General features: G+C 50.7%; 1 protein-coding gene and 1 pseudogene across 5 annotated transcripts in view; one reads left to right on the forward strand and one right to left on the reverse strand.

Moving 5' to 3' along the window:
* Positions 1-11,890, reverse strand: part of CPT1B (carnitine palmitoyltransferase 1B) — a 37,454-nt gene extending 25,564 nt beyond the window's left edge. The window contains exons 1-3 of one of the 4 annotated variants that reach the window (XM_079992430.1): positions 3,578-3,720; positions 3,236-3,380; positions 1,328-1,488 (exon numbers count right to left, since the gene is read on the reverse strand). In XM_079992430.1, coding sequence (XP_079848556.1) covers positions 1,328-1,468 — 141 coding nt within the window. In that variant the 5' untranslated portion in view covers positions 1,469-1,488; positions 3,236-3,380; positions 3,578-3,720. Of the gene's footprint in view, positions 1-1,327; positions 1,489-3,232; positions 3,381-3,577; positions 3,721-10,160; positions 10,298-11,759 lie in introns of those variants that run through there. The other 3 variants (XM_079992429.1, XM_079992432.1, XM_079992431.1) reach the window with 3 other exon arrangements.
* Positions 11,891-21,233: 9,343 nt separating this feature from the next.
* LOC307225532 (lys-63-specific deubiquitinase BRCC36 pseudogene) lies at positions 21,234-22,652 on the forward strand (annotated as a pseudogene). Its single transcript has one exon. The product of its transcript is annotated as a lys-63-specific deubiquitinase BRCC36 pseudogene (transcript).
* Positions 22,653-26,325: the final 3,673 nt, after the last annotated feature.

A 26,325-nucleotide genomic window follows, 5' to 3' on the forward strand; every position in this document is an offset into this window, starting at 1 on the left:
TCAGGCAGCTGATGCTGCGGCCTCTTGGAATGACTCTGCTGTAAGATCTGGACCCCATCCAGACTGAAGGTTTAAATAGGTGAATAAACCCTATATATTCAAGCACGACAGTCTCCGTCGTGTCTTCCATTCTCCAGAGGGACACAGACCCTGTGTGGATGCCCAAGACCCCCACAGATTCTTGCCATGGCTTGGCAGAGAGAGGCTGGCACCGGGCTTCTGTAACAAAATAAAGCAGAGCCAGGCAAACTAATGCCAGTGCACTGGAAGAAGCAAAGATCACCAGTGTTGAAGCAATGATTCTTCAACATCAACTTCCTTGGACTGGTCATGTTGTTCGGATGCCTGATGATCGTCCTCTGAAGCATCTACTCTATTCTGAACTTAAAAATAGAAAGTGTAATGCTGGTGGTCAACAAAAGAGGTTTAAAGACTGTCTCAAGGCAAATCTTAAAAAATGTAGTATAAACACCAACAATTGGGAAACACTGGCCTGTGAGCGCTCCAACTGGAGAACAGCCTTTACCAAAGGTGTCATGGGCTTTGAAGACACTCGAACTCAGGACACAAGGGAGAAATGTGCTAAGAGGAAGGCATGCTTGGCAAATCCACACCGGGATCAACTCCCGCCCGGAAACCAATGTCCCCACTGTGGAAGGTGGTGTGGATCCAGCATTGGCCTCCATGGTCACTTATGGACTCACTGTTAAGACCATGTTTGTGGAAGACAATCTTACTCGGCTACGAGGGATCGCCAAAGAAGAGCCTGATACATTTTGGCACCCGTGGCAGACCCCAAAAGGATGCCTGCCCTCCCTGAGAGGGGAAATCTGCATCAGGAACAAAGGGGAAGAAAGACTGAAATTGGGATCTGCTGCGCTGGAAAGACCTACCGCCTGAGGCAGCCCCCTTCCCTTGCCTCTTGGGTGGGCCGGACCTGACCTGACACAAGGCATTCTTATACCACTTCAACAGCCATGCTTCCCCCAAAGAACCCTGGTTTGTTAAGGGTGCTGACCCTCCACACGGCTACAGATCCCAGCGTCCTTAACAAACTACAATTCCCAGGATGCTTCACAGCTGTTGAGTTTTGAATGGAGGGATACCTCTGTGAAAGCCATGCACTGGAGGGGATTATCAGATATGGCACTTTGGAATAGATGAGGCTAACACAGGTGAAATAAAACCCAAGGTACACAGAAGGGGACTCTGAAACTCTGGAGGAAATTGTAGCGCTGGAAAGGACCCTAGAGGTCTTCTAGTCCCTGCAATGCATTGGAAGGAAACAGATTCCGCGTTGTTCCACTCGAACTCAGATCCTGCTCACCTTGATGCGGGCGAAACGCTTCTTCCAGGAGGAGAGGCCAGACAGGTAGATCTGCTTGAGGGCTTCTCGGCTCAGCTGGAAATCCACCCCTTCCGGGGTGACCGTGAACTGGAAGGCCACGGCCTGGTGGGCTTCCGCCATCTTGAAGGGTCCGCTGTCACCTGGACGTGGGGGCGGGGGGCGGGGAGGAGGGGTTGAGAACAGCACCCACAACCAGACAAATCCACTGTCCCCAGAAAACCCAGAGCGTTCTTGTAAAAGACTAACCCTGAAATAGGAATAAAAACATATATGCCCCACATCGCCGACCCTCCAAGTGTCCCTGTTTTCCCAGATTTACAGAAGCCGCCCTGCTTTTCCTTAAAAGCTAAAGGAACCCCTGACCATTAGGTCCAGTCGTGGCCAACTCTGGGGTTGGGGTGCTTATCTCGCTTTACTGGCCAAGGGAGCGGGCGTACAGCTTCCGGGTCATGTGGCCAGCATGACTAAGCCGCTTCTGGCGAACCAGAGCAGCGCACGGAAACGCCGTTTACCTTCCCGCCAGAGCAGTACTAATTTATCTACTTGCACTTTGAGGTGCTTTCGAACTGCTAGGTTGGCAGGAGCAGGGACTGAGCAACAGGAGCTCACCCCGTCGCAGGGATTCGAACTGCCGACCTTCTGATCAGCAAGCCCTAGGCTCTGTTTCCTTAGGATGTCTCTATTTTCATTGGAGAAAAGTTGGAGGGTACAGAGTTATGCGACCCCCCCCCACCTGCAAGGGTCTGGGCAACTTTCTGGGATGCCTGGCAGTGGTGGGCGGGGCCATGGGCCAAGGTGGGCGGAGCAAAAAATGCAAATTGCACCCAGGTAAAGTGGGCTTGCTCCTCAACGCGCACGCACACACACACACACACACACACACACACCTGAGAATGGCAAGCAAGAGGTAGATCAGACTTCCAGGATAAGCGTCCCCTGCCAGGCAAAAATAATCAAGGAGGGGTATGATTTATTTATGGGCTACTTTTAAAATTAGGCTGCTTTTTAAATTGCATTTTAACCTGTATTTTAAATTGGGTTTTTTGTTTTTGTCCTCCCCCCCCCTATTATGTTTCCATTGTAATTTTACTTGTGTTAGCCGTCCTGAGCCCGGCTTTGGCCAAGGAGGGTGGGGTATAAATAAATAAATAAAAATTATTATTATTATTATTATTATTATTATTATTATGTGGAGGGTCGGTGAGGGGTGTTGCCTGAAGACAGGGGGCGTGTCCCAGGGGCAAAGAGAGAAATCTGGCCCCCAGGCCTGAGGTTCCCTGCCCCTATTCCTAGTGGTTAGGATTTCACACTCTATAGGGTCACAATTCCTGTATTTCAAAACACTTCACTTCACAAGACAAGAAATAAACGATGCAATCAAAAGCAGCAGTGCTTTTTTTCTTTTCTTTTTTAATGTTTAGGGGGTACTCTCATTTTCCTGCTCATATTGAAACAATGCCCCTCAATGAGGCCAAACTTAGATTCACAAAATGTTTAGGGGTATGTGTACCCCTGTGTCTCCCCAGAAAAAAGCACTGAAAATCAGAACAGCACAATGTAGCGACGTAACCACTAAAAACCATAGCTCCGTATATCAGTCTCAGATTATCTAATGTACATCCCCCAAAGCCCATTGAAAGAGATACGCTTAACTGCCTGCCACTGCAAAGCCACGGTGCCACTACAGAAAAGGCCCTGCACAGGAATCCGCCCCCTGGGCTTCCTACGGCCAGGTACACAGGGCAGGGCCCCCTGCTTTGCACCTCAGTGCGTGGGCAGATCTGTAGGCCAAGAGGAGGTTCCTACTTTATTTTAAAGAAGGGGATAGCACCCGTTTAAGAAACAACAAGGAGTTTGGCGCGCTTGCATCTGCTCGGAAAGTACCACCCAAAGCAGCTCCCAGGAGAGAGGCTGAACCGAGCCAGGATCAGAGCGGAAGGTCTAGCTTCCTCCTTCATCGCATCTCCATGCTGGGGAAAGCCCGTCCTGTTGAATTCCTGCCCGTCATGGAGCTGTCAAAGGCACAGCAGCCCTGCCAGAAGGGGGGAAGAAAACAGCAAAGTTGGCGATGGAAATCACCCCCTCTTGGGCTGCACAGCACCAAAGGCAAGCCAAGGGGTTTCTGCAGAAGCAAAGTATTTTGGAGTGCCAGGGGTGCGAGTGCGAGATCCAAGAGGAAGGGGCTTCACACCTCCCCCTGCAAGATGCAGGTCAAAGGTAGCTGCTCACCGATGGATGTCTTCTCAGGGCAGGGGGTCCGCCTCTTTCTTCTGAGCCCCCAACTGCCATGGAATCCCCAGACCGAGCACCTTCCTCCCTGCTCCATTTAAAGAAACAGGTCTACTGTGGGCATCTTCTTCATAGCAAGAAATGCGGAGCCTCTAGCAGCCGAGGAGCAGGCAGAAAGTCACCGGGGGAACTTTGTGATAAGAATTTTAAGGTCTTAGCTATGTAATAAATGTTCATAAATGCACCAAGCAAACACGTACATAAATATAGAAACCCCATGTCTGAAAAGCCCACAGAAAAAAAGTCCTGAACACATTGACCTCAATTATTTCTCTGCAAGGTCAAAGTGGGAAACCTTCCCATTGTCTTTTTCCTTCACAAATCCTGTCTTAAGGGCACATTTAAGATATGAATAGGGTGTGAGGCTGTGACCTGGCTCAGGAACTAAGTATTTATTATTACAAAAGACTGGCCAGGCTCCCCAGGGTATCTAATCAAGTGACCATTAAACAGGTAACCTGGCAGACAGGAGGTAAACAAAGCACTCAGATTTCTGTTGTAGACCGCTCTTTCTGTGATGTAGGTATGATGTATGGAGGAGTGGTCTTGAGCTGCAGGGCAGGGCATTTAAAATGTCTGTAGAAGGCCTTGTGTGCCATTGTTCTGGGTTCCCCCTCCCTCCTGCGTGTGGTGAGTGAGGACCCTGTTGCAACAGATCAATAAAGATCAGGCTTACTAGCTGCTTTGCTTCTCAGTATTCTCTAGTTGGCCTCTGTTCTTTTCTCCTACTAATAGGGAACCTATGTAAGGACTCTATATGGGCTCTTGGGTACCCCATAAGGGAACAGGGCAGATTTTTGTTTACAACAACTTCTCCCTTCACAGCACCCCCACGTTGTTGTTTTTAAAATTGATTTCCAATATATAACAAGAGAGAGAGAAAAGAATACAGAACCACAATCCTCACTTGCCCCCCCCCCCCACTCCAGGACAGATCAATCTAGTTAAGATTGCCCAAGTCCGATCTGTAATTTTGGTCATCGCCATTCTCCGGCATATACCGTATGTTTTGCTCCATAAGACGCACCTGACCATAAGATGCACCTAGTTTTTAGAGGAGGAAAACAAGAGAAAAAAAATTCTGAATGAAACAGTGGAGGTATCATTTTTGTGGTTCATGCTGTGGCCACAGACATGTGATTTGATGGTGAGTTTGGAGAAACCATGTGGATCCGTGCTTTGTAACCACGTTTTTGCACCATTGCGGCCCCACGAAACAGTGGGTGCCTGATTTTTTTGGGTGCAGGCTATAGCAATGGACATGCTATGTTATCTGATGGTGAATTTGGGGTGACCCAATGCAAAAATCCCAAGAATCCATGGGCTTTTACCTCCCCCCTCCCAGGCAGCCTCCTTTATTGCGTCCCTTATCTCCCTCCCGATCGCTTGCCGATCAGCGGCTTTGTTTCAACACCCACTTCCCTCCTTCCCCTCCCCCCCAAAAAAAGCACAATCTGTTTTTGCCCTAGGGCAATTCGGCTCCAAGGACCACGCATTCGCTCCATAAGATGCACAGACATTTCCCCTTACTTTTTAGGAAGAAAAAAGTTCATCTTATGGAGCGAAAAATACGGTATTTTATAAAAGGATGCCATATTTCAACAAAATCATCTACACCACTTGTATTCTTCAACGCGTGCAATCTCTTTGTTATTTTTTTCTGATGCAGCAATAGCCCCTGCCGTCGGTTTCCAGCAAGAGACACACAGATGTTTCCTTCCTTTCCAATGCTGTGTCAATGCATCTACCTGGTTGTGCTGCTGTGGAAAGCTCATCTCTGCTAAGGAAAGAAAGGGAAAAGGCAAAGGGAGAGGACTTTCTAAACAGTGGCTCTCCTTTGCCTGCCCAGGAAACGGCCAGCTTACATGGCCTGCTGTTGTGTTCACCATAATGGCTATCGATCTGAAATATTGTTGAGGGTTTGGGAGGCCAGTCAAGATGTTGTCTTGAGTCCCTCTCCATTCTTGGGACCCTGTATCTGTGCAGGTAGAAAGACTCTCTCAAGGCAAATCTTTAAAAATGTAGTACGCACACAGACATCTGGGAAACACTGGCCTGCAAGCACTTCAGTTGGAGAACAGCCTTTACCAAAGGTGTCATGGGCTTTGAAGACACTCAAACTCGGGACACAAGGGAGAAACATGCTAAGAGGAAGGCACGCTTGGCAAACCCTCACTGTGATCAGCTCCTGTCCAGAAACAAATGTCCCCACTGTGGAAGGATGTGTGGATCCGGAACTGGCCTCCACAGTCACTTGTGGACTCACTGTTAAAACTGTGTTTATGGAAGACAATCTTACTTGGCTACAAGTGATTGCCGAAGAAGGAAGAAGAAGAAGGAGAAGAAGAAGAAGAAGAAGAAGAAGAAGAAGAAGAAGAAGAAGAAGAAGAAGAAAAGAGCAAGCTTGCCAAACCAGTCCTTTTGTCGGAAGGTCGGCAGTTCAAATCCCCGCGACGGGGTGCGCTCCTGTTGCTCGGTCCCTACTCCTGCCAACATAGCAGTTCGAAAGCACATCAAAGCGCAAGTAGATAAATAGGTACCGCTCTGGCAGGAAGGTAAACGGCGTTTCCGTTTGCTGCTCTGATTCGCCAGAAACGGCTTAGTCATGCTAGCCACATGACCCACATGACCCGGAAAAACTGTCTGTGGACAAACGCCGGCCAGTAAAGTGAGATGAGCGCCACAGCCCCAGAGTCGCCCACGACTGGACCTTACGGTCCCTTTACCTTTACCTATAAAGCAGGGAACTCTTGTGAGAGCCCATCCCCGGCTGCTGACCATCACCACTGCCTCCTGGGGGAGTGAGTTCTGTACATTAACAGGCCTCCTATACCCTTCAAATATGTACAACTGGGTGGGAGAGGGGGCTTTTTCGTCCTCCCTCTCTGCCAGCACTTGCTGGGAGCAGCAATGCAAGGGAAGAAGGCAAGTCGTGAGCCAGGAAGAAGGCAAGTCCTGAGCCTCCTGCCACTCAGGACTCACTGTTTATATCTCCTGCTGGGAACAGAGCTCAGCCTTGGCTCAGGGAGGCTGTTTCCATCACGTGGGGCTGGCCTGGGGCCAAGAAGGGAGGTCTCAGCCTCTGCCCTGGGCGTCAGGCGCACATGAGCCACAGGCACCCTCCGGTGCGTCACTCCCAGAAGACTGCTGTCAAATGAGAAAAGGGTCAGCTTCAGGAGCCATGAGAGAGAGAGAGAGTTCTTCTCCTGAGCGCGTGCAAAGTGCATTTCTTTCGACAGTGAGCAATCATGCCAATGGAGGAGGCGTGCGGCGTGGCTTCTCCACCGAACACCCATTGCATTCTGAAAGTGGTGCCTAACCCAGCCTCCCTCCCAACTTCGTTCCAAAAAGGCAGCAAAATGGCCAAACAACATTATCTTTGTTACGGCTCCCTAAATACAAAGAGCAGCTCTGTGCGATGCGGACGCTTCCTTCGTTATTTAAAAATGATTTGATAGCCAGAAGGCATACTCATAGAATCATAGAGATGATGATGATGATGATGATAATAATAATAATTTATACCCTGCCCATCTGGCTGGGATTCCCCAGCCACTCTGGGCAGCTTCCAACAGAATATTAAAATACAATGGTCTGTTAAACATAAAAAGCTTCCCTAAACTTCCATCATGAATGTTCTACTTACTCACCATCTACTTCTGGTCGCTTGCATACACAATGAAATTTGCCACCAAAATCTATATACAGAGATGGAAGGGACCAACAAGGGTCAACCCCCTCCCCCGCCCCCTGCAATGCAGCAATCTCAAACGCGAACCCATGAGATTGAAAGTCTCAGGCTCCACCGACTCTGACCTGTTCTGTGAAAGACTTAACATTGTAAGCCACTCTGAGATACTTTTGTAGTGAGCGGCAGGTAAACATAAATATTAATACGAATAGAAGCAGCATCGGACTATAACAAAAGTGCCTCTGACCACAAAAGAAGTGCCTTCTGGTTCCACTGGTCTGTATATTCAGGTACCGCCAGTGCAGTTCAGAAGCACCCTGCGCCTTTACAAAGCGATGCAAAATGCATTGAAGGGGTTGGACTGGATGACCTTCGGAGGTCCTCTCCCGCTCTAAAATTCTAAGGTTCTTTGGGAATGTGGAGCCTGCCCCTCGGACAACCCTCCCCAACAGCAATCTGATCCACTGATGACTCAACAAAGTAACAAACGATGTACTTTACCAATAAAGGCAAAGCAGGGATCCCTTATCATCTGTATTTTTTCTTATCATTTTCTGGGTTTGTTTTGAGTGAGGGGGGGCCTGGAGGGGGTGAACGGCTGCCTTGGCCGCTCATCCCCAGCTGGCAATTCCTGCGTTTGTTTAAAAGGGGGATAAGACGCGGGTGGCGCGGTGGGTTAAACCACAGAGCCTAGGACTTGCCGATCAGAAGGTCAGCGGTTCGATTCCCTGCGACGGGGTGAGCTCCCGTTGCTCGGTCCCTGCTCCTGCCAACCTAGCAGTTTGAAAGCACACCAGTGCAAGTAGATAAATAGGTACCACTCCGGCGGGAAGGTAAACAATGTTTCCGTGCGCTGCTCTGGTTCGCCAGAAACGGCTTAGTCATGTTGGCTACATGACCCGGAAGCTGTACGCCGGCTCCCTCGGCCAGTAAAGCAAGATGAGCGCCACAACCCCAGAGTCGGCCACCACTGGACCTAATGGTCAGGGGTCCCTTTACCCTTTACCTTTAAGAGCAGTGAGTGACACGCCCCCAAGGACTAGCATCTGGAGTCCCTTTGCTCCTGGGGGTCTCTGCCCCTGAGCACGGAAGGCCTGGCCAAACACCCCCCACCCCCAATTCCACCCATGTCCCCCTGAAGCTGCAAGACCACCTGGCTGCCCAGCCTCCTGATCTCACACAGAGGGAAGATTTGGGACAGACAAAAGGACTTCTTCACGCAGCACAAAGTTAACCGATGGAACTGCCTGCCACAGGAGGCTGTGCTGGCCACCAAACTAGGCCATAGCTGTCAACTTTTCCCTTTTCTTGCGAGGAATCCTATTCAGAATAAGGGAATTTCCCTTTTAAAAGGGGGACAGTTGACAGTTATGAACTAGAGGGCTTTAATAATAATAATAGTAAATTTTTATTTATACCCCACCCTTCCTGGTTCAGAAAATCAGGCTCAAGGCGGCTAACAACAAATTCAAAACACTTAAATGATGCAACAAAAAACCAGCATAAAATACAGTATAAAACGTGAATAACAATAAATTCAGAATTCAAAAATCAGTTTAAGGGGAAAATCCATCCAATAAACATTAGATGATCACCAGGGCTAGCTGGCTAAATTAGTCCTGTTTGGGCCAGCGAGGAGACCAGGGGAGAATTAGCTGTGGGATCCCAGAGCAGGTAATCTTCATAAAAGGGGAGGGGGAGGGAAGGAAGGGGAATAAAAGATCAAGCTAAGTTCAAATTGAAAGCCAGGTGGAATAGCTCTGTCTTACAGGCCCTGTGGAAGGAAGTTAAATCCTGCAGGGCCCTGGTCTCCTGGGACAGAGCATTCCACCAGGTCGGAGCCATCACTGAGAAGGCCCTGGCCCTGGGGGAGGATAATTGGACTTCCTTAGGGCCTGGGACCTCTAAACTATGGTTGTTCATGGACCTTAAGGTCCTCTCAGGGCAGACCAGGAGAGGCCGTCCCGTAAATACGAGGCCTGGACAAATTCCTGGGGGAGGAGAGGGCTATTGATGGCTACTAGCCATGGCTGGAGGCAACAACGCTTCTCTGGTTTGAAACCAGAGGAGGGGAGACACAGGACTGGATGGCGTCATGGGCCTGATCCTGCAGGCACTTCTAAAGCTCTTAACCAGATGCAACCCCCCCCCCCAAGAAGCCCTTCCCTCCCCACCTGCGATGCTCAGCACCAGAAATTCAAAGGCAGCTTCCCTCTTTGGAACCACCGCTGACCAGGGGGCATCACTGGGCAAGAAATGGGTAGGGGGGGCACCAGCTGCTCCCGTGGACTTCAGTAGGCCCCCAATATTCAAATCAAGGGGGGCACGAGCACCTCCTTGCCTATCCTGACACAACACAGTGGCTACCTAGTGGCTGAGATTCCTGCATCGCAGGGGGTTAGGCTAGATGACCCTTGGGGTTCCCCACAGGAGTCGCCGTAATTCCCTGAAATTGCCCGGGGGGGGGAAGGGGGCCTGTGGGATTTTCTAGGGAGGGGGTCTGTCTTCTCCCCGTTGAAATATCGTAGCGTCTTTGTGATCCCTCCGGGGTGTCAGAAAAACCCATCGCCGCAGTCCACCCCTCGCTGCTGCGGACGGGGGGGGGGTTGTTGCGACGGGAAAGCACTCTGCACGCACTCAGAGACGCCGGTGTTTTTCCTCTGGGAGAGGCCCGGCGCAGCGCCCCTCCCCGCGTCCAGAGCGCACTTTTGCGCCGCGCCGTCGGGGAGGTCAGGATCCGGTCTCCACCCCGCACCCGCGCCCCGATCCTGCAAAAAAAAGGCAAGGCTCCAGAGCCCCCACCCCTGCCAGTCGGACGGTAGGCGCTGGTACCTGCTCGGGGACTGGGAGGCGAGGCGAGGCGGGGCGGGGGTCCCCGTCGGGCGACGGCTCCGCTGCAGCCCTTCCCCGGGAGACGGGACGGCTGGCCGGCTGGCTGGTTCTCTGGCGGGGCTCCCTGCGCGCCCGTAACCTGACACTGGCGCGGCTGCGGCTGCGGCTGCCCTACTTGGAAGGAGGGAGCGGGCGGCGCCCCCACCTCTCCAAGGCTCTTCTGCGCCACAGGGCGACGGGGTGGGGTGGGCTGGGGGCACCCAGGACGCTGCCTCGCTCCCCTGGCCGCCCCCTCCGATCATCAGCTGGGGAGACCTCCCCCCTTCTCACAAGAGCAGCGCCAGTTCCCTTCGTTGGCGGCTGCAGAAGCGCCCTCGCCCCTAGGCATGAAGACCCCCCAGCCTGTATGTTGGGCGGTGGGGGGCGCGAGGTTACCCGCAGGTTATTGGCTCATAGCTGTCAACTTTTCCCTTTTCTTGCGAGGAATCCTATTCTGAATAAGGGGATATTCCTTAAAAAAAGGGAACGTTGACAGCTGTGTATTGGCTGCGCAGGCTGGGCTGATCGATTTATTCTACTTTTCTGATGACATTTGTATCCAACTTTCCTCCGAGGAGCTGAAGGTGTCGTATGCGGGTCTCCCCCTTTTATCCTCACAGCAACACCGCGAGGCAAAGAATGGGCGTGAGTGACTGGCCCAAAGTCACCCCCTGTCGAACTTTGTGACTCTGACCACTAGGCCAGATGTTGATGGGAGTCAGGCTCCAAGAGTTTTTGGAGGGCCACAGGGTAGCCCTCACATGATTTCAGGCACATACGCTTCCTGAGTGCGTGTCTCTGGGAGCATGTCCAACAGAACCCACTGAAAAAGCATTTGCTGTGCACATCAATTGTATTTTAAGGTGGCTGCAATATATAGATATATAGATTAGAGGCCCAGGTCGGACAGGGAGGCAGAACAGAGTGGGATTATGACTCCCCATGATCTGGACACTGGACTTCTGTTGATGCAGCCCAGAAGAGGCTTTTTTGCTGCTGCGTCACACCGTGGACTCATGTTCAGCTTGTGGGCCACCAAGACCCTGAGATCCTTTTCACATGTGAGTTCCATAGTTTGACTCTGCACTGTGTGAAAAAGTCTTTTATCTGTCCTGAATCTTCATTGAAAACCCACAAATTCTCCTTTTGGGAGAGAGAAAACTTACCGGTACCTCTATCTGCTTTCTCCAGGCCATGGAGAATTTTATCAACTTCTGCTGTGTTGCCTTCTTACTCACCTTTTTTAAAAAGTCCCCAAAACCATCCTAGGGGAATCACTCCACAGACACCCCCCTCGGTTATTTCAGTTACCCTTCTCCACCCCTAAGGTTTCCTTACTGAGCTGCTGCAATGCCGCTGTAACTGTGTGATGTCTTGCACATTCTCACCTGTGCACAGTGCAAAGGGAACCCTCTCCAGGAATGAGTTCCCTGGGTCTCCTCCAATCACCTGCACCAGGAGATGCAGAGATAAACCCTCCAGCACCCCCCCCCAACAGCACCCAGGTGGCCAGCTTGCTTGGGACTGCGCCTCCCTGCTTGCAAGCTCCAAGGCTTTTACCTGCAACCTTCTCCTTGCGTGGCTGACCTTCCTTCGTCCAGGTGAATCAGCTCAGCTGGGCCCAGGTAGCTGCTGTTGCAGCAGGCTGCAAGCAGCAACCTGCAGCCTGGGACGGCCCCTTGCAGCCGGAAGGGCATTTGGAGGAGACTCCTGGCTCCCTGTGCGCCAAGCTGAGCCATTCCCCCCCAGGAGTCACCAGGCTGCACGGATAGAGGAAGCAGGAGGGGCCAATCCTGCTGCTTTTGCTAAGCAAAAAGGGGTGTGTGAACAACAGGCATTGTTCCAGCTCCACCAACTGGACTTGCTCTGCAAGGTCTGTGCAAACTCCACTTGGCCTTCAGAGAAAAGTGTCTTCCCAAGGTCCTGGATAAATGTCAGAACGTAAGCAGAGTGCTGCTGGATCAGGCCAAGGGCCCATCTGGTCCAGGATCCTGGTCTCACAGTGGCCAACCTATTATGCAAGCAGCATCTGAGCGCAAGAGCAGCTCTCTCTCCCCTCCTGTGGTTTCTAGCACAGTGGGACCTTGGTTCTCAAACGCCTTGGTACACTCAAACAACTTGGAACCCAAATGCTGCTAAACCCGGAAGAAAGTGTTCTGGTTTGCGAACTTTTTTTGGAAGCCAAACGTGCTCTGTTTTGAGCACCACACTTCCATTTTGAGTGTTTCTGTTTTGGCTATTTATTTTGAGTTATTGTTTTTGCAGCTCTTTTTGTGTGTGTTTATGTGACTCTGTAGAACCCAGTTCAGCCACTGATTGGTTGTGTGACTGCAGCACATTGATTACTGCTTTCATTTTATGGGTCCATGGTCTCGTTAAATTGCTCTTTTAGGGGTTGTTTTCCAAAGTGTGGAACAGATTGATCCATTTTGCATTGCTTTCTATGGGAAAGCGCACCTTGGTTTTGGAACGCTTTGGTTTTGGAACGGACTTCTGGAACGGATTACGTGTGAGAACCAAGGGACCACTGTAACTGGGAATTGGAAGTATTGTGGAGGCAGAGCAGAACCATTGTTTCTAGTAAGTCATCGGCAACCCTCTCTTCCTCCTCATATGAATTTCTCCAACCCTTTTAAAGCCATCTAGGTTGTTGGTCACCACTGCTTCCTGTGGCAGGGAGTTCCGTAGTTCCAGTCCAAGGCTCAGTTTCCTTAGACTGAAGGGCAAGGGAGACTGTCTTGTCTTTAGAGAATATGGATTTATTTACACACACATATAGCCAGTTGCTAGAAACCACAGGAGGCATGGATGTAGCCAGGATTTATTGCAGGGGGCAGGGGCACAGAACAAGTTATCTGTGATGCAATTGGTCAGTTAGTTAAGCATTTTTATTTATTTGCTTGATTTTTTCGGGGTGCGGGGAGCAGCTGCCGGGACGGAGAGACCGGGATGCCTTTCCTGCCATCTTCCAACCCAGCCAATTTTTTCTCCTTCCTAGGAGGAGCTGGCTACCAGCCAGGTGATGTGGGGAAAGGCCCACCCCCTGTCTCCATGGCAACAGTGCAGGTGAAGGTGTTTAGCTGGCTCAGCTGGAGCCATTTAGCCTCATGAGGAAACTGCTTTGGCCACTTCAGCAGGTTCTCCTAAAAACTTCACGGATATAGAATCACGGGCCTGGAAGAGACCGCCAGATATAATCTGGACCTTCCCCACCTCCCCCCACCTGGCCCAGTAACAGTAAAGGTAAAGGACCACTGGATGGTTGAGTCCAGTCAAAGGTGACCCTGGGGTTGCGGCACTCATCTCACTTTCAGGCTGGGTCATGTGGCCAGCAGGACTAAATAATAATAATAATAATAATAATAATAATAATAATAATAATTTATTATTTATACCCCGCCCATCTGGCTGGGTTTCCCCAGCCACTCTTGGCAGCTTCCAACAAAAGACTAAAATACAATAACCTATTAAACATTAAAAGCTTCCCTAAACAGGGCTGCCTTCAGATGTCTTCTAAAGGACTGGTAGTTGTTGTTCTCTTTGACATCTGGTGGGAGGGCGTTCCACAGGGCGGGTGCCACCACTAAGAAGGCCCTCTGCCTGGTTCCTTGTAACCTCACTTCTTGCAGGGAGGGAACTGCCAGAAGGTCCTCGGAGATGGACCTCAGTGTCCGGGCAGAATGATGGAGGTGGAGACGCTCCTTTAGGTATACTGGACCGGGGCTCGGAAATGTACTGGGAGCTGCTTCTGGAGCAACGGGACAGCGTGATGGAAACCAGAGCACATGGAGACACCGCTTACCTTCCACTCCAGAGCAGTACTGATTTATCTACTCTCACTGGTGTGCTTAATAATAATAATAATAATAATAATAATAATTTATTATTTATACCCCGCCCATCTGGCTGGGCCTCCCCAGCCACTCTGGGCGGCTTCCATAGAAAGCAAAAATACAATAAAATATCACACGTTAAAAACTTCCCTGAACAGGGCTGCCTTAAGATGTCTTCTGAATGTCAGGTAGTTGTTAATCGCTTTGACATCTGCTGGAAGGGCGTTCCACAGGGCGGGCGCCACTACCGATAAGGCCCTCTGCCTGGTTCCCTGTAGCTTTGCTTCTCGCAGGGAGGGAACCGCCAGAAGGCCCTTGGCGCTGGACCTCAGCGTCCGGGCAGAATGATGGGGGTGGAGACGCTCCTTCAGGTATACTGGACCGAGGCCGTTTAGGGCTTTAAAGGTCAGCACCAACACTTTGAATTGTGCTCGGAAACGTACTGGGAGCCAATGTAGGTCTTTCAAGACTGGTGTTATATGGTCTCGGCGGCCGCTCCCAGTCACCAGTCTAGCTGCCGCATTCTGGATTAGTTGTAGTTTCCGAGTCACCTTCAAAGGTAGCCCCACGTAGAGTGCATTGCAGTAGTCCAAGCGGGAGATAACCAGAGCATGCACCACTCTGGCGAGACAGTCCACAGGCAGATAGGGTCTCAGCCTACGTACCAGATGGAGCTGGTAAACAGCTGCCCTGGACACAGATTTGATCTGTGCCTCCATGGACAGCTGTGAGTCCAAAATGACTCCCAGGCTGCGCACCTGGTCCTTCAGGGGCACAGTTACCCCATTCAGGACCAGGGAATTCTCCACACCTGCCCGCCTCCTGTCCCCCAAAAACAGCACTTCTGTCTTGTCAGGATTCAACCTCAATCTGTTAGCCGCCATCCATCCTCCAACCGCCTCCAGACACTCACACAGGACCTCCACCGCCTTCACTGGTTCTGATTTAAAGGAGAGGTAGAGCTGGGTATCATCCGCATACTGATGAACACCCAGCCCAAACCTCCTGATGATCTCTCCCAGCGGCTGCATGTAAATGTTGAAAAGCATGGGGGAGAGGACAGAACCCTGAGGCACCCCACAAGTGAGAGCCCAGGGGTCTGAACACTCATCCCCCCCCACCACTTTCTGAACACGGCCCAGGAGGAAGGAGCGGAACCACTGTATGACAGTGCCCCTAGCTCCCAGCCCCTCAAGACGGTCCAGAAGGATGTTATGGTCGATGGTATCAAACGCCGCTGAGAGATCCAGCAGAACTAGGAAACAGCTCTCACCTTTGTCCCTAGCCCGCCGAAGATCATCAACCAGTGCGACCAAGGCAGTTTCAGTCCCATGATGAGGCCTGAATCCCGACTGGAAGGGATCCAAATGGTCCGCTTCTTCCAGGCGTGCCTGGAGTTGTTCGGCCACCGCTCGCTCAATCACCTTGCCCAAGAATGGAAGATTTGAAACTGGGCGATAGTTGGCCATCGTGGCCGCATCTAAAGATGGTTTTTTAAGAAGCGGTTTAATAACCGCCTCTTTCAGCGGGTCTGGGAAGGCTCCCTCACGGAGGGAAGCGTTCACCACCCCACGAAGCCCATCGCCCAGTCCTTCCCGGCTAGCTTTTATAAGCCAGGATGGGCAAGGATCCAGGAGACAGGTGGTTGGCTTCACTCGTCCAAGCAGCCTGTCCACATCCTCGGAGGTAACAGATTGGAATTGATCCCACTCAACTTGACTAGACAGAACTCTAGCACTCTCCCGCCCCGGCCCTGCTCCCACGGTGGAGTCTACTTCTTCCCGAATCTGAGCGATTTTATCTGCAAAAAACTTTGCAAAATCATTGCAGGAGAACATGTGGCCCGTACTGGGCCCCGATGTTGCAGGTGGTTCCACTAAATTGTGAACCACCTGAAAAAGTCTCCTGCTGCTGTTTTCTGCAGATGCAATAGAGGCGGTGAAGAAATTCTTCTTCGCCGTCGCTATCGCCACTTGGTAGGCTCGACGTTGAGCTCTAACCTGTGTCCGGTCAGATTCGGAATGAGTTATCCGCCACCGGCGCTCTAGCCGTCTCAACGATTGTTTCATTGCCCTCAGATCCGTGGAAAACCACGGGGCTGTCCGGGCTCCATGCAATCGAAGAGGGCGCTTCGGAGCCAAACAGTCAATAGCCCTGGTTAACTCCGCATTCCAGCGGGCCACCAGGGAATCGGCTGAAAGGCCATCAACATGGGATAAAGCATCCCCTACCACTCTCTGGAAACCATTTGGATCCATTAAGTGGCGGGGGCGGACCATCCGAATTGGTCCCACCTCCCTGCAGAGGGGATGGGTCGCAGAGAAGTCCAGTTGCACCAGGAAGTGATCTGACCATGGCACTTCTTTCGTTTCGCTTTTACTTAGTGTCAGATCACCAACATCCATAGAGGTAAACACCAGGTCCAAGGCATGTCCGCGACTATGGGTTGGGCCAGACTTATTCAGGGACAGCCCCATGGAGGCCATGCTTTCCACGAAGTCCCGAGCGGCCCCTTGTAAGGTCGTGTCGGCATGGATGTTAAAATCCCCTAGGACGACCAGGCTAGGTGTCTCCAGGAGAACATCCGCCACGACCTGAAGCAGCTCGGGCAGGGAATCCTTGGTGCAGCGGGGAGGTCGGTACACCAAAAGGAATCCTGTACTGCCCCTATTGCCCAACTTCCAGAACATGCACTCGGAAAACTGGGTCTTCCCAATAGGACGCCTGGTGCAAACTAATGACTTCCTAAAAATCACTGCAACCCCCCCTCCCCGCCCACATGACCTGGGTTGCTGTGCGTAAGAGAAACCTGGTGGACAAGCAGCGGCAAGGACAGGCCCATCTGCTTCATCCAACCAAGTCTCTGTTACACATGCCAGGTCAAGTCCTCCATCCATGATCAAGTCATGGATGGCAGTAGTCTTATGAATCATTGACCTGGCATTGCACAGCAGCACCTTCAGGTCATGTGGGTATCCCTTGCTGATTCTAGTATCCATCCGGTCAGGACCAGACCCGGAGGCAGGGATAGTCCTCAGACAACGACTAAACCTGCCTCCTCTGTAATGACATGGTCTGGTCTTAGCGTAACTCCTCCTCCTACCCGTGATCACTGAGATCGGTTGTCCCAGTGCATCCCCCCCTGTGGAACATGCCCCAGCCATTTTGTGGGCTGGGGCCCACTCCCCGGCAGCCCTGACCCCTCCCCCTAAGAACAAAATAACACCTTAAACAAACAAAACCAATAAAACAATACAAACAAAAAATGTAGAAATTACAAAACATCAAAAAAATAATTAAAAAATAATAATCCCCAAACCCAACCAAACATCCATCCCACCCCCACCCCCCACATATAAAATTTTTTTAAAAAACATTTTAAAAACACTCTGCCCCTCCGGCAGTAACAACAACTGTCCTAGTGAGGCTTGTCAGGCCCCGCCCTGGGCCAGGTGGTAAGTGGCAGGAAGGAGCAGGACCCTCAGGCACTCAGGGGGGTCCTCCTGGGCAGCAGGCAGCAAGCAGCAAGCAGTCCTTGTGAGGCTTCAGGCCCCGCCCCAGGCCAGATGGTAGGTGGCAAGAGCAGGGCCCTCAAGCACTCACTCAGGGGAGTCTTCCTGGGCAGCAGGCAGCAGGCAGCAAGCAGCAAGCAGTCCTTGTGAGGCTTCAGGCCCCGCCCCAGGCCAGATGGTAAGTGGCAAGAGCAGGGCCCTCAAGCACTCACTCAGGGGAGTCCTCCTGGGCAGCAGGCAGCAGGCAGCAAGCAGCAAGCAGTCCTTGTGAGGCTTCAGGCCCCGCCCCAGGCCAGATGGTAAGTGGCAAGAGCAGGGCCCTCAAGCACTCACTCAGGGGAGTCCTCCTGGGCAGCAGGCAGCAGGCAGCAAGCAGCAAGCAGTCCTTGTGAGGCTTCAGGCCCCGCCCCAGGCCAGATGGTAAGTGGCAAGAGCAGGGCCCTCAAGCACTCACTCAGGGGAGTCCTCCTGGGCAGCAGGCAGCAAGCAGCAAGCAGTCCTTGTGAGGCTTCAGGCCCCGCCCCAGGCCAGATGGTAAGTGGCAAGAGCAGGGCCCTCAAGCACTCACTCAGGGGAGTCCTCCTGGGCAGCAGGCAGCAGGCAGCAAGCAGCAAGCAGTCCTTGTGAGGCTTCAGGCCCCGCCCCAGGCCAGATGGTAAGTGGCAAGAGCAGGGCCCTCAAGCACTCACTCAGGGGAGTCCTCCTGCTAGGCTGGCAGGAGCTGGGACCAAGCAACGGGAGCTCACCCCGTTGTGCAGATTCGAACCTGTAACACTACGGAACTAGTGTCTGAGAACAGGTCCTCCCTTTGCTTTGAGGGTGGGAGAGGAAGTGTCTCTGAAATTTTGTTGTTGTTTAGTCATTTAGTCGTGTCTGACTCTTCGTGACCCCCTGGACCAGAGCACGCCAGGCCCTCCTGTCTTCCACTGCCTCCCCCAGTTTGGTCAAACTCATGCTGGTAGCTTTGAGAACACTGTCCAACCATCTCCTCCTCTGCCATCCCCTTCTCCTTGTGCCCTCCATCTTTCCCAACATCAGGGTCTTTTCCAGGGAGTCTTCTCTTCTCATGAGGTGGCCACAGTATTGGAGCCTCAGCTTCAGGATCTGTCCTTCCAGGGAGCACTCACTCAGAAATTATACAGGTGATGAAATTAAAAGTTGAAATGTGTGTGCGGAGGGCGAAGCGAGAGAAGGTTAGAAAGGGATGGATGTGCTTGCAAAAGAACCGTGAGGAGAGAATGGGAACAGCATGCGTGCGGCAAATATTGCTATCAATCTTGAGAACAAGCAGAAATAGAAGTGGGTATGTCTCGTGATTATGGGACGCAGGTGGCGCTGTAGGTTAAAGCCTCAGCGCCTAGGGCTTGCCGATCGAAAGGTCGGCGGTTTGAATCCCTGCGGCGGGGTGCGCTCCCGCTGCTCGGTCCCAGCGCCTGCCAACCTAGCAGTTCGAAAGCACCTCCGGGTGCAAGTAGATAAATAGGGACCGCTTACCAGCGGGAAGGTAAACGGCGTTTCCGTGTGCGGCTCTGGCTCGCCAGAGCAGCGATGTCACGCTGGCCACGTGACCCGGAAGTGTCTCCGGACAGCGCTGGCCCCTGGCCTCTTAAGTGAGATGGGCGCACAACCCCAGAGTCTGTCAAGACTGGCCCGTACGGGCAGGGGTACCTTTACCTTTACCTTTATGTCTCGTGATTAATAACCTAGTAGAAGGAAATAATTACTGTATATGGACCTGACTGCCCCTTTGCTTCCCTTTGCTTGAAAGTGTATAGAATTCATAGACTCCTAAGGTTGGAAGGGACCTCAAGGGGTCATCTAGTCCAACCCTCTGCAGTGCAGGAATCCCTTTGCCCAACATGGTGCGTGAACCCATGGCCCTGAGATGAAGAGTCTTACGCTCTGCCGACTGAGTCCCCCCCCCCCCCCCCACTTTTGGTGTGCCACTCCTCAACTACCATAGTTTTCCATGCATTAGACAAGGTTTTCCCCCTCAAAACGAACATTTAAAAATGGGGGGAAGGGAGCGTCTTATACAAGGGAGCGTCAGTGCATTTTTGTGACTCGGGCTGGGTAGCTTCCGCGTGGGTGTGATTGTCAGCGGTGTGATTTTTGAGAGTGATAAGGGCTGTTGTGTATTTCCTGTTGTTGCTGCGGCTTCTTCTTGCGTTGAGGGAACAGCTGATAGGCGGGTTTAGCGGCAGGGCAGATCAGACGTGCCAATTTTCAGCAATCCTCCCTCTAAAAGGAGAGAGCTATTCTGCCTGGCTTTCAATTTGAACTTAGCCTGATATTTTATTTCCCTTCCTTCCCTCCCCCTCCCCTTTTTATGAAGATTACCTGCTCTGGGATCCCACAGCTAATTCTCCCCTGGTCTCCTCGCTGGCCCAAGTGGGACTAATTTAGCCAGCTAGCCCTGGTGATCATCTAATGTTTATTGGATGGATTTCCCCCCTAAATTGATTTTTGAATTCTGAATTGATTGTTATTCACATTTTATACTGTATTTTATGCTGATTTTTGTTGCACCAATTAGTGTTTTAAATTTGTTGTTAGCTGCCCTACTGGGGGCAATCCACAACTACTGGGGGTAATCCACAAAAAACCTGCAGAACTCCTGGCAATGCCCCCCATTTTCTTCTAAGCTCCCCCTAAAAATAGGGATCTCCTTATACATGGGGGGGGGGGTGTTATACACAGAAAAAATACGGTACTTGCTAGTGGAGATTGTCACACCAGCAACACCAAAATAAACATATTGTTTGTCTTGTTCTCTATGCAGGCAGGCCTTGGCGGAAAGGATATTTGGGGCCGTTGACCAGCACGTTCGTCGTCTCTCTCCCTCCTGAACAGGAGTGGCGGGCAGAGGTGGAGGATGGACCTCTACCATATGTGGTGGACATGTAAAAAGGCGAAAGGCTTTTGGGAATCAATCTACAATGAGCTCAAAAAAATATTTAAATATACCTTTCCCTAAAGACCCTAACCCTAACCCTATATACCTTTCCCAAAAGACCTGAAGCCTTTTTGCTGGGAATGATGGGTAAAGAAATCAAAAAAGAAGACAGGACGATATTTCTTTATGCCACCACGGCAGCAAGAATTATGTGGGCACAATACTGGAAAGTGGAAACCATTCCCAGCATAAATGATTGGCAGATTAAAATGGTAAACTATGCTGAACTTGATAGACTAACAGGCAGAATACGAGATCAAGATGAACAGAAATTCCAGAAAAATTGGAGTAAATATTGGAATTATATTGGAACAAACTCATAAAGTGAACTGGCTAGAACAATTCTATCAGCGAGTGAATTTAAGACTTAAAGATTAAAAATCAAGTACGTAACAGAGGAAAATATTTGATACTTACCAAAAGGGTGGAAGGGAGTCTAGGGCTCGGTTGAGCCCAAAACATTGTGGGGTTTTTTTGTTTTTGTTTTTTCCTTTTTTTCCTCTTTTTTCTTTTTTTTTCTTTCTTTTTTTCCTTTTTGAAGATTTCATTTTACTTTATTCTTTTTTATATATAGTTGGGAGAAAGGAAATGTTAGCCTATGTACCCATACTGTTATGACCTTTTGTGTATTTTTCCTTTTGATGTATATCTGTTTATGCAAAACTTTAATAAAAATGTATTAAAAAATAAAAATAAAAAAAGGAGTGGCGGGCAGAAAGCGAAGCAGGTGATGATGGCATTGCAGGCTGCGCACTTGGAGGCGGACGCCTTCCTTGTCTGCCTGGTCCACGCTCTGATCACTGAGCAAGAATAGGTCATGGGCCTTTGCCTCGGCGAGGTCAGAGCTGGCCGAATTTCTCACATTTGCTCGGTAATCATTCTGCTCCGGTCAGATAAGAGGAAAGATCGGGTGGAGATTTCCCCGGAGCAGACAGAAGCACAGAGGTTGCTAAGTTAATGGGATAGCCCACAAGGGTTGTGGGCTGGTATCCTTCCCACCCCCACATCACTGGCCATCGCACATCGACCTCTGCACGCAAGCAATGTATCAGATGTTGGACAGAGACTTTGTGGGGCTGATCTCCTGTTTCGGTGAGGACAAAAGCACAAAGACAGACCGGATTGTCTTCACCTGCTTCCAGCCCCTTCAAGGCCCAAAGAGCTCCTGCAAATATGAAAGGGTTCCTGTTCACCTGATTCCTCACACCGGCATGGGGAAAACGTGTCTTGAGTCCATGATACCATTCCCCAGGATCTTGCGTCAAGAGGAGCAAGATGCCTTCAGGAAAATCCATAGCCTTTCTCATCTGGATCCTATCACCAAGATCCACAATGGATCGGTGTTTACTAAGAAGCTGTGCAGCCAGATGTTGATCATCGGTGGTCCTCTGATGCAGTGGCTGGAGGGTCTCTTGAAGAGAAAGGAAGACAGGCTGTAGGCGCTGCAGCAGGAGAAACAGAAACTTCAGGAGGAACTTGCTGCCCTGGAGAGAGAAGAACAGAACCTCACGGCCTGAGAAATGAAGCAACAGCCCAAGAATTGTAAGCTTGGCTTCATCCTTCTTTGCTGCTTCTCCATGCCTTCCCATCTTGTTGGGTGTGTTCTGTGTTTGTGCAGCACAGAAGCTTTAAACTCACCACATGAAACATTTGTTTAGCAGAGTTGTTGTTTACTGCACACACACAAACACGCACTGCATATACATATGCTTTATATCCCGTTACAAGTAGGACTCTCTCTGTTCCCAGAGAGGGTTTTTTTGCTTCAAAGTTCTTGCTGTCCCACAGTCTGCAGCAAGTCCTGAGCTCTTTCAAAATCCTGCAACTCAAAGCATTCCGTTTTCTACTGCAGTTCCAGTCTCCAGTCTCCTCCTGCTCAGATCTCCCACGCTTTCCCGACACTGAACACGGTTAAGCAGGCAAATAATAGTTTATACCAGTAACAATTCAAAATTATACGTTTCAGAATCCATTCTTTTTGTCACTGGTTACAGATATCAGAATTAAATGGAGAAACAGCGAGGAACGAAAAGGGAATAACTTATGTGCACCAAACTGTATTGTATAATGTAGGTACCTTCCTACGATATGCTTCATTGTTTGTGAAATTAATAGTCACTCCAAACCACAAATAAAATAAAATAATTCTGTATGACTGGCAAATGGTGTCTGGATTTTATGGGCTGCCCGGGCTGTGAACCCAAAGGGTATTGGGTACTGAACCGCAACATTTCTCCAATAGATGCAGGCCACTCCAGGCACGGGGGTTGGACTAGATGGGATTTAGGTGCCCTCCCTGTGCCCTGCAATTTTGTGATGATTTGTAGTAAGCTTAAGCCTGCAGCTCCTTCGCAGCAAAACAAGAAGTTCTGAAGGACCCTGGGCAGTTGTGAGTTAGGGGGAGCATCTGGGTCAGAGAGAAGCCCCAGGTAGCTGTTTGGGCCTGGGGCAGGGGGGAGACGCACTCCGTGTTGTGCGTGCAGAATCGGGAGTGGAGAAAGGAGCCAGACCACCCTTTTCGTTTGCAGCAGCAGCTGTTTTGCAAGCCGTGGTGCTATAAATAGAGGCCGGTATTTGGGTGAGAGGGCAAGGGAGGGCGGGGGAGGGTGCTGCCTGCCCAGCAAGAAAGCTTGACCCAGGAATGGCCCATCTCGGCTGATAACATCAGACAGGTCGAGGTGCCTTGAGCCGCCAACCGACTTTGACAAGTCACCAATAATCTGGTCCAAACCCCAGAGCTGCCGGACAGACGGGAAAATAAATTATAAGATTTTAAGTGATATCAAACAAGCTCAAGAGCAGGGCTGAAAATGCTTCCTTGAGTTTATAAAAAAGGTATGAAAACCTCAATGACAAGTTTTAACGTCAGCAGGTCAGGAGCGCTTCACCCTGTTTTTGAGTCTGTTTGAAACTTAAAACCTCAATTTCTTAATAGGGCTATGTTTAAAACTTGTTTGAGTCTCTGCCCTGTTTTTGAGTTTGTTTGAAACTTCAAACCTTAATTTTGTATTACTATTGCTTGGTCCTCTTAAAAAGGGCTATGTTTAAATCTTGTCATTGAGGTTTTCATACCTTTCTTTAACAACAGCAGCCAGGAGCGCCTCAGCCCTGTTTTTGAGTTTGTTTGAAACGTCAAACCTCAATTTCTTATTACAGTGGTACCTCTAGATACGAACAGGATCCGTTCTGGAGCCCCGTTAGCATCTAGAGGTAAACGTATCTAGCGACGGCACGTCTGCACATGCACGCGTCACTTTTCACCGCTTCTGCACATATGTGTGATGTCATTTTGAGCATCTGCGCATGCGCAAGCAGCGAAACCCGGAAGTAACGTGCTCCGTTACTTTCGGGTTGCCGCGGAGCACAACTCGAACGCAGTGGCGTAGCGTGGGTTGTCAGCACCTGGGGCAAGGCAAGTAATTTGCGCCCCCTAACCCATGGATTTGCGCCCCCTAACCCTAACCCTAACCCCCAGATGTTGTGCCCGGTGCGGCCGGCCCCCCCTGCACCCCCCACGCTACGTCACTGCTCGAACGCGCTCAGCTCGAAGCATATTTAACCCGAGGTATGACTGTACTACACTCAAGGTGCTACACTCAATATGCCAGCAAGTTTGGAAAACTCAGCAGTGGCCAGAAGATTGGAGAAGATCAGTCTACATCCCAATCCCAAAGAAGGGCAGTGCCAAAGAATGCTCCAACTATCGCACAATTGCACTAATTTCTCACGCTAGCAAGGTTATGCTTAAAATTCTACAAGGAAGGCTCAAGCAGTATGTGGACCGAGAACTCCCAGAAGTGCAAGCTGGATTTAGAAGAGGCAGAGGAACCAGAGACCAAATTGCAAACATGCGCTGGATTATGGAGAAAGCTAGAGAGTTCCAGAAAGACATTTACTTCTGCTTCATTGACTATGCAAAAGCCTTTGACTGTGTCGACCATGGCAAACTATGGCAAGTTCTTAAAGAAATGGGAGTGCCTGGTCACCTCATCTGTCTCCTGAGAAATCTCTATGTGGGACAAGAAGCTACAGTTAGAACTGGATATGGAACAACTGACTGGTTCAAAATTGGGAAAGGAGTACGACAAGGCTGCATTTTGTCTCCCTGCTTGATACGGAAGGAGGGGGGGGGTACCTTTCCTCACCCCTCCTCCTTGTGACTACGGGGCCCGAGGCGATGACCTCGGTGGCACCCAGCTCTGCCGCGACTCCTGAACCCCCACACCGTTGCACAAGCACCACACTATACCCCCGACTTTATAAATAATATCTTCTCCTTATATATCTTTCCTTCTATATACAGCCTCCGCTTGAGTCTTGTTCCCCTATTTCTAATGAGTAGACCGTATCATATTGTTTCCCCATTGACCATAATGGCTGCGTTTTAGCCAATCAGGAACGTGCATTCCCCTGCAGGAGCTAGCTCAGGGAGCTCTTGCACGCCTCATTTAACCTCCTGATAAGTTGTTGACGGCCCCCCGCTGCTACAACAATGGATCCGAAACTAGCGACCTCGTAAAACTGTCAAAGTCCTGTTACATTGTATCCATTTGTTTCCGCTCTCAATTTACAATATACACTTGACCGGCAAGAAGCCGAAAACTTCGGAAAATAATATAAAATCGGCCGAAGCTTCGATCTTCTCCATTTTAATGTTATTCTACTCGATTCCCTCCGGACTCCATGATGCTACCCTCGACGCCATAATCCCCGAACCGACAGGTCACGTACTCAGGGAAACCTTAATCCTGTCGGATGGTCCAGCCAAGCCCTTCCTCCGGACAATACCAGATAATGGGCGATGCATGGCTATGCCATTGTCTTGCCATCACCTGTACTCAGGAAACGTTTATGCATATCTCTACCACTCCAGGCAATCTCCGCTCTGCCTACCTTATTATACTGCTGATCTCTGTTCTACCTACCTTACTATACTGCTGATCCATACGATCTCTGCCCTGCCTACCTTATTGTACTGCTGATCTCCGCCCTGCCTACCTTACTATACTGCTGATCTATGTAGCCCCCACCTTGATTTGTGTAAACCCACCACCCAATTTCTTGTACTGCTGATCCGTGTAACCCCACCTCTTTATGATGTATATGTGACGTTTTCTGCACTGTATTCTGGGACCTGGAGGGAACCTTTAAAAGTTTATGTCACCCCACTCTCGGGGTTCAATGCCACTTGTTGAACCTGTTGCGCAATAAACTTGGGATCTCCGTTCATTGCTCCTGTCTCCGGCTGAACTCATTTTTCCGCTAGGACCCGCGGACATTGTCCGACGAGCCGGGTGGCAAGGAAACTCAGCACCCGGAATTTTTCCGTAACATTTGGCGCCCAACGTGGGGCCGGGCGGTTCTCCCGTGTTGCTGACCGGGGGCCCCGAAATCTTCAGCCGGCACCAGGCCATTTTGCCTGGGAAGATCCTTAGGACCCCCGGCCATCTTCCGGGCGGTAATCGAACGTCCCAGGGTTCAGCCCAGGAGCAAGGGGAATCCGGCCGGCATACTCATCGATCCCGGGATCAACGTTGAAGACGCGTGAGTATAGTGGAGAAACCCAGTGCACTGGTGGTAAGGGGGTGGAATCTCCTGGCAACTGAATTCTCTGCCCTCCTCTCTATCGATCCTTCTTACCCTTTCCCTTGGTCCGTCGCGAGAGAGAACGGGGACCACTGCTCAACCCAAAAGGGGGTTCTGAGCTCTATCTCTTCTCCTCTCAAACCCTCCAGTCAGCTGCACCAATTGGGGGTCCGAAAATAAGACGGAGAGACCCGGCTTGAAAAGATAGCCGACTCCCCGCAACGGACTCTCTCAGTTGA

This window comes from Podarcis cretensis (assembly GCF_951804945.1).
Source record: "Podarcis cretensis genome assembly, chromosome: 10".
In the NCBI taxonomy this organism is placed as follows: Eukaryota; Metazoa; Chordata; class Lepidosauria; order Squamata; family Lacertidae; genus Podarcis; species Podarcis cretensis.